The sequence below is a fragment of the Phoenix dactylifera genome, unplaced genomic scaffold (assembly GCF_009389715.1).
Source record: "Phoenix dactylifera cultivar Barhee BC4 unplaced genomic scaffold, palm_55x_up_171113_PBpolish2nd_filt_p 000247F, whole genome shotgun sequence".
NCBI classification, from domain to species: domain Eukaryota; kingdom Viridiplantae; phylum Streptophyta; class Magnoliopsida; order Arecales; family Arecaceae; genus Phoenix; species Phoenix dactylifera.
This window is the reverse complement of record NW_024067742.1, coordinates 179567-195096: the sequence shown is the minus strand read 5'-3', so window position 1 is coordinate 195096 and position 15530 is coordinate 179567. Positions and strand designations below refer to the sequence as shown.

The window sequence follows — 15530 nt, the reverse complement described above, 5'->3', positions numbered from 1 at the left end:
ATAGCATATTGGTTCAAACTAGCATGCCACATCATACTATATATCGATACGATACCAGTTACAATACCAAACCAATTGCTAACCAATACATATCCCAATACCAGGCTAATCTTGCCCGTAAATACTTCCATCTATAGCAAGCATGCTGAAATTTTGTAAATTCTTTAAAATAATCATAAAATATGATTGAAAGTTCTTTCCTAGCTTTTTGGCAATATTTTATTGGAATATGAATGAACCAATCCATGGATCAATAATTTTGAGTATCCTATAAACTTATTTTGCATAATCTCGTACTCGCTGATTTTAGGTTAGAAGCATTCATATTATTGCAGTTTTGTGGCTGTCTTCAACCTACCCAATATTCAAACTGCAGAGGTGTAAAGAGAAACTAGGTATGGCACACATTCAGCTTTTAACTTGAAACTCCATATTGACGCCAATGATCCACCAAACAAGTTCTGTAAGTACAGATGAGCACCCATGCTTACACTGAATCTTTTTTAATTCTGGTGTCTTAAATTTCCTTCCGCTACCTTCCCAGAGCATCTGAGGGTGTTTCCATCCTACAATAGATATCATTCCCTTGTATAAGAAATTACATGGATAACCGAAGCGTACAGCAAATTCCCGTTGGTTAGCCCACGAAGCAGACCCAGCACATGCAAACCATTCACCACCCTCTAAATCCTCTCTATTTCCCTTTGTTCCCATTTTTCCTACTGCTTTTCTTCTCACGTACATCTCTAAACCCTGCATCCGCTGGCGTCTCCCCCTACAAGGCTCCAAAGTCCCACAAGTGCAACCCAGTGTCATCAACCCAAGATGCCACATACCGATCACTCGCAGCAACAATGGTAACATCCCCTACCCTCTCCCTAAAGCTGTACAGATACTCCCCAGTAGCTGCATCCCACACTCTCAAACTGCCAGCAGAACACACCACTGCGTAGCCCCAGTTCATGCATCCTACCGTACCTGACACTCTTTGCTGCGGATGGCCCTCCACCCTCGCCACAGTGCTAAACCTACACACCTCCGCTAACGTCCGTGCCCGGAGCACCCTCGCCAGCCCTCGCAAATCCACCACCATCACCTGTCCATTGCAGGCATCCACTGAATCCACCAATGCCCTGCGCCGGAGCTCGAGTTGGTTCGAAACCTCTCCTGGGTCATCCAGATTCATGACCTGGAGCCGTGAGCTGGTGGACGCCACCATGGCTCCTGGTTCAGCTATCCTAACCCGGCCCACCGTAGCAATCAAATCAGTGAGCATCCGCCAGCCCAGAACCGAGTCGGGATCCGTCAGCGACCCACCGACGTACACCAGCTGCTCCGTCTCGGCATCCCACACGTGCCATGATCGTCCGGGAACGCCTGCAAACAGGCCCACCCACCGGCGGCCGTCGCCGGCGAAGTCGACCAAGGTGCCATCCTCCATGAGGTTCCCGACACGGGCCTGGCGAGTGGAACCGGGGACGGGGTCATCGAGAGGTGCAGCGTGTATGTCACCATCCTGGCAGGCAAAGACAAGGCGGCTGGGATCAGAGAGCAGGAGAAGACCGGAGATGGACCGGGATAAGGGGCCGAGACGATCGCGGTGCGGTTGGGTCCTGTAGGTTGTAAGATGGCGACCGGAAGGAAGCTCGAAGAGGTGGATCGACCCGTCGAGGAGGCCAGCAGCAAGGTAGTGGTCCGAGAGGGCGAGGCGGCGGCATGAGACGGCGGGAGAAGCGGCGGAGAGAAGGTGGGAGTAAGCTGAGCGGCGGGTGCGGAAGTTGCGTGCAGTCTGGTGGAGGCGGATGAACTCCTCGTGCCATGTGGGACGGAGGGGCCGGCGGCGGGACCATACTCCACGAGTAGCATCCTCCCACAGTAGCTCTGAGCGGGAAACAATTCGCCACGTCGAACACACCTGAGATGACTCGTTATGTGTGAGTCTCATTCATGGCAAGCTAGAAATCTTTCATCTATAAGCAGGGAAAGACACCATCGCACAAAAAACTGGTAGCTTAAACTTGTACATTTTTTAACTTTGATTTTCGCATTCAAATTTCAGAAACAACTCAGACATGGTTTCTGAAAGAACGTGGCTGAACAAAGAAAGAAAAATAAAAAATCTTTCACACGGTAACATTCGGAACTCCGATTTGCACGGAGTAACTCCAGAAGCTTTTGATCTTGTAGCCCCTCATGGAGGATGGGATGGGAGATCTTGGTGGCATTTGCGCCACCTTACCGGATCGTTAATGTACGCTTCATTTTGAAAAATAACAACCATTCATAAAAAAATCACCATACACAGTGCGAGGAAAAAGCAAATCAATTAATGCCGGAACTATAAACATTTAAAGAAATCTAAACGATTTTGAGATCATTGCGACAGGATTCACACAATGCAGCATTGTGAAGTACAGCCCATGTCCCGTCTGTATCATATCAGTAACTTTATATCTTGCTGACGCACATAAATATACTGCAAGAAAAAGCAAAATCTAGCCTTAGCTCCTGCCAAAAGTACAGGCCCTAGGCGTGGGGGATTCACTTAGTGTCTTATAATAAACGTTTAAAAGCAAAATGAACGAAACTATGGATTCGAGTGTAACCTTAGAGTGGAGTATAGCAATTGGGATTTTAGGTACGAAGGTTTGCTTGGATGAAGGAATTATTAACTTCACCAGGGGTCGTCGTGATGATTACCATATCCTTGCCAGTTCCTTGTCATCCTCCAGAGCTGGAAGGACCCCATTATTTCAACAAAAGACGACCTTTTTTTGTCTATATGTGAGGTAGCTGACAGAGTCGTCCTCCATGATATTCCCCTTCAATATTATTGGACCAAACAAAAAGCTAGCAAAGTACTACGTGCTATCATAACAGCCTGACATCATCGAGTGCACCTGACCAAGATTGGGTGGCCGAAACCACTCCAACTGTTACACAAGTTGAGAAGAAGGTAAAAGGAAGGAAAGAAGCATATGCAACTGAATCGGGTAGAGCGTAACCAATGTGGTGTGGAATTAAAGTTTCGATCTCATTGAAATTAAGTAGTTAACTGGGTGGATTATGTTAGATTGTCTAATCTCATAAAGGAGTTGATGAAGACTAAATGATTTCTTAAGGGGTACAATATTCATCGATAACAGGTGCAAACAAATGCTTAAGATTTAAAGAAAATCATGGTTTCTGCTTACAAGGGAGAACACCAACTCCAATACCTGATTATCTTGTAAGGCAAGCTAGTACATGAAGACAAAAATGAGAATGGTCAAAATATGCTCAACATGAAAGGGAAGAAATTTGATGAACCAAGGTTGGAAATCCTAGAACACCAGCTTGACTTACCTACTCAAGTTTTCAAACAGAAGAACCAGCGCAGTGATTCAAGTGAATCATATATTTCATGTCAGTAATTGAATCAATTACTTCAAAGATTAATTGCATCAATATCATGTCACAAAAACAAAAAGATAAAAATGATAAAAGATTACTTGCATCAATTACTTAAGTTACTCATGAAAAAATCACAGATAGCTATCAACTTACGATGCTTCCCTTAATCTATGTGCGAGTTCAACAACCTAGAATATTAGGGAATAAAGTTTCAGTGAGTAATCATGCAGTTAAAGTATCAACTTTTTTATCATCAATCACATGAGAAACAATTAACTTTTTTTACAAAGAAAAAAGCATACTTGAATCCTTTCTCTACATTCTAATCATACTTACAGTAACAAAAATTAAGAAACTATAGAACCACATTACATATACTCTACATCAGCAATGGTGATAACCATTAAGGTAGAGTGTTATCAATAAAAAATGTATTATCTTAGTCTGATAAAAGAATTAACTAGATAAATTCCTCTAATATGAATAAACTTTAAGAGATATCAAATATAGTGTAGTCTAGCAATTAACTAGATAAATACAGTGACGTATGCATGTTATTCTCGAAAAATATCAATATAGACGCACATATAAGCAGCCAAGTGCACATATATGTGAATAGCTATGCACTGTTACATCTTAGGAGAAAGATGGCATAGAACTCCACAAATTTATTTGACTAACAGAACGAAATTATTTAAACCAATTGGAATACTCCCAACAAGCAAGATCCACTTAGAACCTTCTGTATAATGCTAACTAGAAGGGCAGAAGCTTAATAGAGCAATGTTCCTTATATCTTTTGGATCACCAATGAAGCTTCATATATTCTCTCTCTTCCAAAATGCCCAATAGCAAGCTGCAGCAATCATATCTCCACGCTTGCCAACTATCTTACCCGACTTTTCCCCCACTCGATACAAAAGGAAAGAAGACTTTCATGCTTAGCCTCTGACAGTTGATAGATGCTTGGAGTGTACCCATTTTTGTTTTCAAAAAAGGACGCGGAGAAATAAATGAGACGCACTTTCTGAAAAGCATGCAACCCTCACTTGATATCTGGATACTCTTCAAGGATTCTCCTTTGCAACAATCCACTTCTTCACCACCAATTATGGAAAAGAACTTGAATTCGTCCTTTTCGAAAAGAGAAAAAACATCAATATTCAAAGTCAGAGAAACTGCACGAACCTTTAGTCATGAAGCAAACTACACTTCCATAATTAAGGGATCTAAGGATCTACAAAATATTTTAAGATATTAGAAATGGCCCACCTCCAGACTACCACTACAACAAAAATGAATTTTTCTGGTACTTTTTAAAGCCTATAAGCATCGGTAATTTTTTTAGCGACGCTTTTTAAAGCGTCGCAAAAGCGTCGGTTATGTGAGGATGGAAAAAAAATTTACCGTGCTAAAGGGTCGATTTCTAGCATCGCTAAAATCTGAGCTCAGCATTTTATTACTTTTTTAAAAAAATTATTATTTTTTGACATGTATACCCATTTTTTGTTGGATAGTTCAGCAAAGAAATTATCTACTTTGCACATCTCATCAACGATCATGCAATATAAGTACTTGCTAATAATAATAAGAAAATATGAAGAATTAAACACATAAATCGTAGAATACAACAAGAAGAAGGCAAAGTAGGGAGTGAAGCATGCGATAATTTATAAGGATCTAGACCCAACCAACAAGAATAGATCCATACATCGATTTTCAGCACTGCCAAATTACAATAGCAGGCAGAGAAAGAAGAAAAAATTTATCACTATTTTTTGCATGAATTATCTAAGAGAGTCTCACCCACCACGAGTATCAAGATGGGTGTTATCTTTTATTTAATTGAGATACATAAAAAAAAACACTGCGATGTTTAACACTGGGACATGTAGCTTCTAAGCACTCCAAAAAAGGGAGGGATTGTTTAACAAAATAGAAAGAGGAGGATTAACGAAGTGCTCGGACAACTTCCTTCTTCATATCATAACCGACAGTGATCGGATGCAGGAAGGTAGGCAATGGGCTTCGGAGCGGCGACCACGGTGTGGAAACCTCCAACAGCTTGCTCCCATCAGCGTCGTAGTAAATAACACCGGAGAAATTCAACGGCTATAGGTCCTATACATCGATTCCCCATGGCTTCCTGCCAACACGATTAAGAGAAGCACACCCAAGAAAGAAAGAAAGGAGAAGAAACCCTCGAAGTCGATGATAGAGCGGGAGTGCTGGATGATGGACCAGCCGATGGAGTTGATCCACTCCTTCTCGAAGTCGGCGATGAAGTTGAAACCCTCGACGGGAGTGCTGGTGGATGATGGAGCGGCCGATGGAGTTGAAAGCCTCGGCACCCTTCACGATGAGGCAGGAAGCCACAGGGATCACCCCCCGCGGGACCGACGCCCAGGTCACCACCGGTTTCTTGAACTAGAACAGCTCTCTGATGACGGAGGCAACGACGTTGGTGCCCAATTGCCAGAGGAGAGACTCCATGCACCTCCACGGGGGAGGGGGGAGGAGTTAGGGATTTATTTGGGCTGTGGGGGAAGAGGGGTTTGGGATGTATTTGGGGGGTGGGGAAGGCTCTAGAAGGGGTCGGAGGAAAGACTCCGACGACGCTTTCTAAAGCATCATCGCACTTCACCCATTGCCATTTCAAAAACTCCGACCATTTTATTTATTCCGAAAAGTTCAGGAGCAGAAGGCCTCCGACGACACATTTAGAAAATGTCGTTAGCTTAGGCCTCTAACGATGCTTATAAGCATTATCGGAGGCCAAAATTTTCTCACGATACTGATAAGCAACGTCTAACCCAAATTCCTTCCGACACTACTAAGAAGCGTCGGTAAATTTTGGCGCAGTAACCAATTGCGTCGGCAAACAAGGGTCAGCAAAACCCTTTTTGGCTGTAGTGTAAGGTGTTCTCTTTTTGGGATGATATAATGAAGAACGAGAACTTAGAAATATTTAGTTGCTTACTCCACCTCTATCAAAACAAGGTGATTCACCACCAAACACAAACCACTAGAGCCAACAAGGGGAAAAAAAAATCCTGGCCACTCTTTTTAATCTAATGGCACAGGTATAGGCTGGTTTAAGGTCTTTTAGAGACTCCCCTATAAATATGTTCAATTCCACAAACAAACTTCTTTATCCTACAATCCAGTGGTTTTTGCAACCTTGTCAAAATTCTTCCAGACATGGATGACCTTATTAGTTTGAGATTGCCTATTATAGGTGTGCAGTATTTATGGTAAGAGATAGAATCAGAATGTTCCAAATGGCCCTATTATCTTACAGATGTCTACGCTACCATGTGCACTACGACATAGAATTGATGCCACAAAGAATTTTTTTAAAAAGAAACCCTCCCTGAAAATTTCATTTGCAGGCTACTCTCCAACTAGATAAGCAAAAGTTGATTCAAATAACTTCTTATCTGGCCAGAAGAATTTTTTGATTCTCAGTAAGCAATGTGAAGAAAGTACAGCTGAACTGAACCGCAAGAACCAACCGACACTTCCAGGAAAAGGACGTACATCTCTCTTCAGGGACATGCATAGAAGGATTGAAGTAGCACAAAAGTACCGTTCCTATTTAGAAATAGCCTCCTACCGTCTACTGAGGTTCATGCCACCCACCTTCACATTGCCAACAAGCTATTCAGGAAGCTGATCTCTGATAGAAATTTGAAATTACAGAGGACAAGCCTGAGATTCCACAATTCAAAGGAGCTTGACTTATAGAAAAAGAGTGTATCATCGGAAGGTTGCTCAACCCTGCCCCACCTCTCCCCGACCCAGACCCAAAAAAAGAAAAAAAGAAAAAGAAGAAAACTGCACCAAGTCCATTGAACTGGCACCTTAACGGACTTGTCAAGTATTGTAACAATAATATTTGTTAAAACACACAGACGAGGAGGGAGGATAGCCTTGCTTGAAACTCCACTTAAAAAAATCCAACCGTGAGAAGATCCATTTAGTAATTCTGCAAAGTTATATAATGGATGAAACACGCATCTCAATTCACCATCTTCCATCTTCCATGTAGCTTAACTTCAACAACTTTCAAAACAAATATCATTTTAACAATGTCCTAAGCCTTCTCAAAATCTAGTTTACATTTGACTTGAATTTTCTTATGGAGATATTGCATGTAAGAAAAGGAGCTCAAACTACATCATCTCTTGATAAAGGCAGATTCAAGTCATGCATGTCAAGACAGAAAGCGATTTCTAGTCAACCTGGGAACCAAACTGACCAGCCCCACAGGTTTATATATGGATTGGTTTGGCTCTGGTCTTATCTAATAGGAATCTGATTGGTTTAGTTCAGTTCCAAGAATCAAGGAGATCAAAATGTAAAGCAAACAAAATCCTTTATATCTATAGTAACTACCAGATCTCCTGGTTTGATTTGTTTGTTTATGTCAAAATATATTCTTCTGCTTTTGTGGGGTTGGTTTTTTTTTGTTCCTTTTTTTTCGGTTTGGGGGGGGGCATGATGGTAGGGTTTAGGGTGAAGGCTTAGACTATCTTGTTCGTGAATTTATACATCTTTTAGGTTATGTACACATTTGTAGTATACTTTTCAATTATTTGTTTATTTTCTTTGATGTTCACTAGCTATTATATTGCAGAATACAGTTTTGCGGAAATAATTAGATGTCATGAGATTCAAATTTTCAATTTTTGGGTCACTAAGCCAATCTTGGTTCAGGCCAGTTCAAAAAAGTGTCATTAATAACCTTTGGATATCATTTCTTTTCTAGTAACTAGGCAAGATTGGCCATGTTTTAGGAGAAATTACTAGATGGACTAGGTCCAGAGGACCAGTCCAATAGTCACTGCGACATTAACCCCCCCCTTATATTTAAAGTATTCAAGATCAAAACAGGAGTGAAAATTCATCCTGTTATGCACCGTACACGGGCCTCAAGATTTGGACTGGTCCACTGGACTTGGTCCATCTAATAATTTCTCCTGTTTTAGGTTGTTCAGTAACTCAAACCATGTATCCCTACACGGATGCAGTGATATGTAAGTGCTTGCAATTAAAAAACTAACCTACAAGTTGATGTTGGTTAGAACCATATATGTTTGATTTGCTGGGTCTAAGCCTCATTGACTTGTCTAAGTCTAGACCAAATAGTCCTAATCAATATTAATTCAATGGCAATGGAAAGAGGGAATGTGAAATTGACAAGTTTTCAAACACAGCGAGACACGAGTCATGATAAACTCAGTCAGATAAGATATTGAATCACTAGCTTCAGAAAATGAAGTGTTCAGTGAGCCAGGTGCAATTGCCAAATTTTCCAATCAAGCATTTAGCCAGTAGAACATGGCAATAATGATGCACAGGACTGATTCAAGGAGATGATGGTTCGATGAAGGATTTTAGATGATAGAAGAAGGGGATCTAATAAATGTAACTGTAATAGTAATTAATGGAGTACAAAAATTGCAACTAATTAATGCAAAGGCGTGATCCAATAAGGGAAAGAAAAATGATTGAATTGAGAACTCTAAGGGGGGAAGAAATGGGAAAAGCTCTTATTAAACATTGAAACGAAGTTTTGCGATTGCACAGCTAGAGACAAAACCTTTAACATTGTAGATCATAATGGAAGACTTTTAGATCTTATTCATTAACCTCAAATCAATGGCAAAGCAATTGTCCACAGGATTAATTTTCTTTCTTTTTTTTGCATGTTTGTTCAACTATTAGTTCTTTAGGAAAACTATTATTAGTCCACAGGATCCACTTAAGAAAATCAATAATTATGTTAAAGAATCATTTGATTTGACTTTATAGCATCACACTGCTGTGCATAGTAACACATTTTCCATTTAAATAACACTTACATTTAATGCAAATTACGAAAACTATGACGGTAAGATGATTATGTACCACCAACAGAAGATAAGAAAAGTCAAATTGCAATTGTATAAATTCCAATACAAACCATAACAGTTATGATAACCCTAACCACAATCATCCACGGGATATATGACCCAAACTTTTAATCGACAGTACAAAAATTCTAGTAATCATTAGATAGTTCATTTGTATCATCTCTTAATTTTATTGACACAGAATATATTCATCGCTAATTTTCAGCATATTTTTCAAAAATTAATGATTCTACACAATTGAAAGTAAGTTATACAAAGCATATAACCATACAAAGTGTTTAAACAAAGAAAAATCACTGGATTGCATCATCTTATTCTTCAGAATAAAAATAATAATTAAGCAGTAAGACTTCATATAACATGGAATTGCTCTAAAATTAATTATTTTTTACTTTTTACTTTATAAATGTTATTTATAAAGAAACAGACGCAAAATAGCCTGACATGGTCCAATACATCTTTAAAACTCTTCCCCTTGCCATAGCATGACATTACTATAAATTACATCTAATTCACAATTATAAAGACAGAAATTCTTCCCACCAATCAGATTCATCATCATCATCATCACGATGCCAAGTGATTTTTATTTCCAACAACCAAATCACATTTTCTTCCCATTACTTGAAAACATCATATTCATGAACTGGGAGCCTTAATGTTAATATCGTGCCTTAGTTTTTCTTTTCTAAAAACATCTTAATTTATACAATCTCCCATATTATGGACAGTTGGAAAGAAACATGACAATCAATAGCAGATGACATTTTGTCACCTCCACATATGAATTACATTTTCATCATTATGAACCAAATTCCAGTCCAATCCCTAGGAAATATAGTTGCCATCTCACTTGGGAGAACTTCCGATACTGGGATTTCCTTTTTTTTTTCTTTTGATTGAAAAGGGAACCACCAACCAATACTGGGATTTCAAAAAGATTATTTACACAATATTTCAAAATCTTTGCACTGATGCTAACAAAATAAGAAAAAAATCTTTGCATCACTAACACAGAATTTTCTCCATTACTAGATAATGCAGGATAACAGAAGATTGGAAAAATGCATTGTTCATATGTTATATAATCGAAATTAATGCAATACTTTTGATGCCATTCATCCTAATCAAAAAATGAAATTAATGCAACGGTAGTGTAACGAGTCATGTTAAGGACAAATTCGATCCTCTACCAGAAATGTCAAAACAAACAACAATTAGGAAATTACTGACTCAAAAGGATAGTTTGCCTCTCTTTTTTGTCCAAATAGTTTGCCTCTTTGATGGGTATCAGTACGATAGTAAGACCAGCGCAAGAAAATAGTTTAAAGACCAACATATCATGTTAATATATGTTACTAGAAACGGAAAATTGAGTAAGAGACAAGTTGGAGTTGACGATCATCATGCACATCATCAAAGATGAAAATGGAGCTACATAATGGGTTACCTTAAGTGGAAATTTTATCCTCTTGACTCTAATGACTTCTTTATATTTTTTTGTTATGCATACCGGGATGTTCAAAGAATCACACACAACAAAGCTTTCATGATGTTGCCACTTGAAATGCTTTCTTAGAAAGATCGCCGCAAACATAACCATACCAGCCTCACAATAAGTAAATGAGAAAATTAATTACATTTTTTACGCTAAACATATTGAACCTATATGTTGATCAAATGCACCTATGAGTTAATCAAATCAATTTATGAGTAAAAGCAAACTTAATGTACCAGCGGGATGGCTACTGCAATTTATGTTTCAATAAATTTGATAATTGCAGCATATACATAATTATGTAAGGAGAGAGTTCTGGACTGTTGAGGAACCCACTTTAGCTGCCATATCTAGCAAACATGTTATGGAAAATCTTCTGACCAATAACTCTCAACCTAAACAAATGATAGACAAAAGAAGAAGATTCAGTAACCATTATGTGACCATGTTACGGCTTTCGATGAGTTTTTTAAATTCATGATTTGCTGTGAGTACCAGATAGACAAATAACACCCCTACTTTCACCTGCAAGGACAATTTGTCCTTAGTTCTGTCTCATACCGCTTTGCCTTACGCTACCCTTTTCTAGTCAGCAAGAAATGAAACAACTACTTTTGAGAAAAGAAATGAAACAACATATCTTATAAAGTCTAATACTTCAAATCTGCTGAAGAAGGTGACTCGAGAGTCAGCATTACCAGCAGGACACTATGACCATGACTATATCAAAGATGATAACAGGTCTTGTCTCGAAAAACATGAAATTTATTAATAACAAAAAACATACGTTGTGCTATAAAACCAACCATGAATTCAGTAATGTACTGGGAAAAAGGAAACAAATAAATCGGCAAGAGCTAATTAACACACAAAAAATAACAAAACGGTATTCTAATAAAGACATCCAACCTGGTGTGAGACATAATCAGATTAAATCAATCATAACATTCTAAGAATGTGAGAAACACAAACGGAAGAGCCGTAAATGACAGTGAAGTAAAATCTTCTCTTTGTGAATTTTATTTTTATTTCTTCATTCCTTTTGTTGTCCCATAACATTGATAAAGTCCCTTCAACAACTAAAGCCAAAGTAAGGTTCATATCAATCCGGGAACGAAGAGATAGACGGAAAATATCAATCTACTTCTATCTTTCATGAAGAACGATACGATGGCAGCGTCCGTCTTAAATACCCAACACTCCCGGTTTTCAAATTCCTATCTTCTCAACCCTTCCTCGGGTCAAAGAAGTAAGCTCATGGTTCAAGGCAAGGGAACAGCCATTCTAATCTCGCGGATGGCCATCACAGCAGCGAGCTTTCAAAACCTTTCCGCATCCGTACTGTTGTACGCGAGAAGAACGTCATCTCATGCCATGCAGCGACATACCCAGGGGTGTTACTATTGGAACAGGCACCCGTGAATCACTGCAACCCCCACAATGGCATGTCAGATGATCTCAAGGACCAATCTCCATGAGTGGGCGATCAACATGTGATCGGATTTAACCTTCAGTAAAAATAGACATAGACGTTGTACCAACTAAAAAAAAAAAGACAGATGAAATGGAAAAAAAAAAGGGCTACAAGGATCTCCATGATCCATCTCCTTTCCGTGACCACCAAGCCATATTTTGTACCCGATGTCTCCTTGTTCCCGCAATACTAACACCGATCCTACAATCGTACTTTTCGTACAGGTGATCCCAAAAGGGGAACATCGATCAGGTGGCTGAGATCATCCTACAAACAAGTGATGGACCCCACTTTCTTTGTGACCCAGGGAAGAGAGGTGGCACGTGCTGATCCGCAGATTGCAACAATGGACAGTTGGTACGCAAGAAGGCTGACAATTTTTTTTATTTTTAAACAGCAGGAACTTTAAAAAAACAAAAAGCTACTTGTTGTCCTTTGAGGCCACTCAGCTCAGCTTGGCTGGGGCTAGAGGAGATAGGGAGCCAGTATAACGCGCCCACACCCAAATGGCCGTTTGACCAAAACAGTACTCGGCTGCTGCATATAAGGCCAGAGAACGCCGGGGGGAGGGGGAGGGGGAGGGCGAGGGGGAGGGAGGGGGTGGGGGGCGGTTTGTTGCAGTTACCAAAGGTTGCGGACGAGAGAGAGATTTTGAGTTTTCGATCAGAACAGAAAAGAAAGAGCAATCGTGCTGAAATTTGATTGACGTCTGGCTATTACTCTACCAAGAGTACTTTTGTATCCGATTTGCCTTTGCTGCACACATCCGAATGCCAAAAAGCAAGCAAAACGACAGGCCCCTAAGGGTTGGGTCCTAGACCATTTCAGGTTGAAGCTTGAGAGCACCACAGCATACCATTACAACAAGGCAAGCGCCATGTTACCTATATGTGTTCTGCAGAAATATTTGCGGGACAAGATATATTTAAAAAATAAATAAATGGAACAAAATAAATACAGGCGTTAAGAAAGAGAACTGCCTGTTCTATAAACAGCCAAAGAACAGTGGTAGTATTTAAAAGATCAAAATTTATGGATATACAAAGATAATAAAGGAGGGGGTCCCATTTTCAGAGGAAAAATAGACCACAGAGATGTGTTATGAAAAGAAAACTGGGTTTAGGGAGCTGAACCAAGTCGTTGGGAGCAGCGCAGCATCGTCCGCCCATGCAACAAAAAGCGCTGCCATTGTTGCTTCTTTTCCCACACTTTCATTTCCAAGGACACCACCAAGATAACCCAAATAAACTCACCATCACTGACGTCCATCACAGTGACAATAATAATATCCCGACGGCCTCCTCCATCAGGACCGTTGAAAGGGGAAACCACGTTTGCGTGGTGGTCGAGAAATCCACTAGTATAGCATAGGGCCTGCGTTTTGCTTTGCCAAAAAGGTATAAGAGCTTTAGGTTTCTCAGAGGGTTGGGGATCGTCTGTAGCGTTGCTAAAAGAGGCAAGAAAGCCGTAGAGGGCTTGGTAGCTAGGATGGGAATGTAATATCCCAAAGGGATACTGAAACAGAACTGATAGGGACGGGCGGGCTGGTTCCATCTGCTCTGCCGCTGCTGCCGCTCAGTGGTAGTAGTAAGCCGGATTTGGGTGGGTCTTCCCTGTTCCATGCCTTCACCCATCCCATCCGGCAACACCATAACCGATCTCTCTTTTTGTTTCTTTCCGCGGACCCTAACGTAAAGTAGCGATAGGGACGGATCGGGGAGTTAAAGCGCACCCCCCAGGGTCAAAAGGTACCACCGCCACCCACTCCTGCCAAATACTCAGAGGCCCTCGTCAGACGAGACTGTGCGCCAAGAAAGAGAAAGATAGCGAGAAACAGAGCAGAAGCCCAGAACTCAGTAGGATGTCACGTCTCTCGGACCCCTACTCCCTCCCCGCTCTCTCCTTCCCCCGGCTCCTATGTTTCAAGAGATTTCCACTGAATAATAAAATCACAGGGAGAGAAGAGGAAACAAAGAAAAGGAAAGCCACAAAGCTATAGACCTGACCCATCCATGGCATCGAGAGAACGAAAAGAGAGAAATCTATGGAGAGAGAAAGGAGCGTCAAAAGGTCGACGAGATGGTCTCTAATTTTCGAATAGCGTGTAACGGTGATTCTGACGATTGGCGCCGCCTAGCGCTACAGACCCAAACCAGAACGAAAGAAAAAGGACAAAAAAAATGTTAAATATCTATCAAAAAAATGGAAGCCTCCTCTGGATCCCACGTTATCCTGGAATAGTATGGCTATTTCTTCTCCAATTCGTTATATTTTTTTTTTCAAAAAAAAGTGAATAAGGAATCAGGGATAGGCCTGCAGCTTTTTTAATCCGTGAAACTAGAGACGCACAAAAAAAAAACAACGAGAAATTAAATGCTCGTGTTTAACTAACCAATTACAAAAAGTAAAATAAATGCGGTAGAAAAGGCGATTTAGAGAGAATTAACATCAAATGTACTTGGCAATGAAAAAAATAATGAGAACGGAACCTGGAAGATGGCGGCCACCGCAGGGGCGGCGGCGAGCCTCCCGTCGGAGCGAGCGGCATCGACGGCCACCCGGACGGCGACGGACTCGACGAAGTGCTCCGGCCAGACCGCGTCGGCCGACCTCCGCCGGGAGGAGGACGGATCACCGGCCCGACGAGGGCCGCGATCGGACGGACCTCCTACTATCTCCTCGTCTCCGCCGCCTCCTCTCTCCTCCGCACCGCCAGCTCCTCCTCCTTCCGACGGCGACGACGCCGGAGGACTCGACATGATCACACGGAGAGTAGGACAAAAAAGAAATGGAGAGAAAAATAACCGACAGGGAGAGAAAGGAGGCGGAGGAGATGGAGATGATGCACGAAACGCGGCTTTATATAGGCGTGACGGATATTGTAACGATTTCTTTAAATTATTTTATTGCTGCTCGTTCTTTATTATTTTCCGTTAATATTTATTTATAATACAGTCCTACAAGCTTAATATCGGACATCAAAGGCGGCGTTGCGGTGGCTGGTATGGTGGTAGGTCGGGAAGTTCTGGTCCTATTTACGGCCTGGCTCCTATTTTCTCACCCAATTGTGGCCTGATTCCTTTTTTTTTTTTTTTTTTTCTGTTTTTGACTAGAGAAGTTCTGGTCTCAGCATCCAAATAAGTAGGTACCGAATTTTTAAAAATAAAAATGGATAAATTTACAGAATGAACTGAAGACACGTGTAATGCACGTGAGGCTTGGTTCTGTTTGATGTGGTTTGGCATCA

At 40.8% G+C, this 15530-nt stretch overlaps 1 protein-coding gene across 1 annotated transcript; it reads right to left on the bottom strand.

Moving 5' to 3' along the window:
• Positions 1–410: 410 nt before the first annotated feature.
• Positions 411–15042, bottom strand: LOC103698116 (transcriptional regulator STERILE APETALA). The gene is made up of 2 exons (XM_008780091.2): positions 14773–15042; positions 411–1915 (listed from the first exon to the last, which is right to left on the bottom strand). Exons 1-2 carry the CDS (start codon positions 15040–15042, stop codon positions 776–778), a joined length of 1410 nt encoding a protein of 469 aa, XP_008778313.1. The 3' UTR covers positions 411–775.
• Positions 15043–15530: the final 488 nt, after the last annotated feature.

Coding starts and splice junctions, on each gene's coding strand:
- LOC103698116 (XM_008780091.2), bottom strand. CDS start 15,042: ATGTCGAGTCCTCCGGCGTCGTCGCCGTCGGAAGGAGGAGGAGCTGGC. Junction 1,916..14,772: donor CGGTGGCCGCCATCTTCCAG/GTTCCGTTCTCA, acceptor GAGTCATCTCAG/GTGTGTTCGACGTGGCGAAT.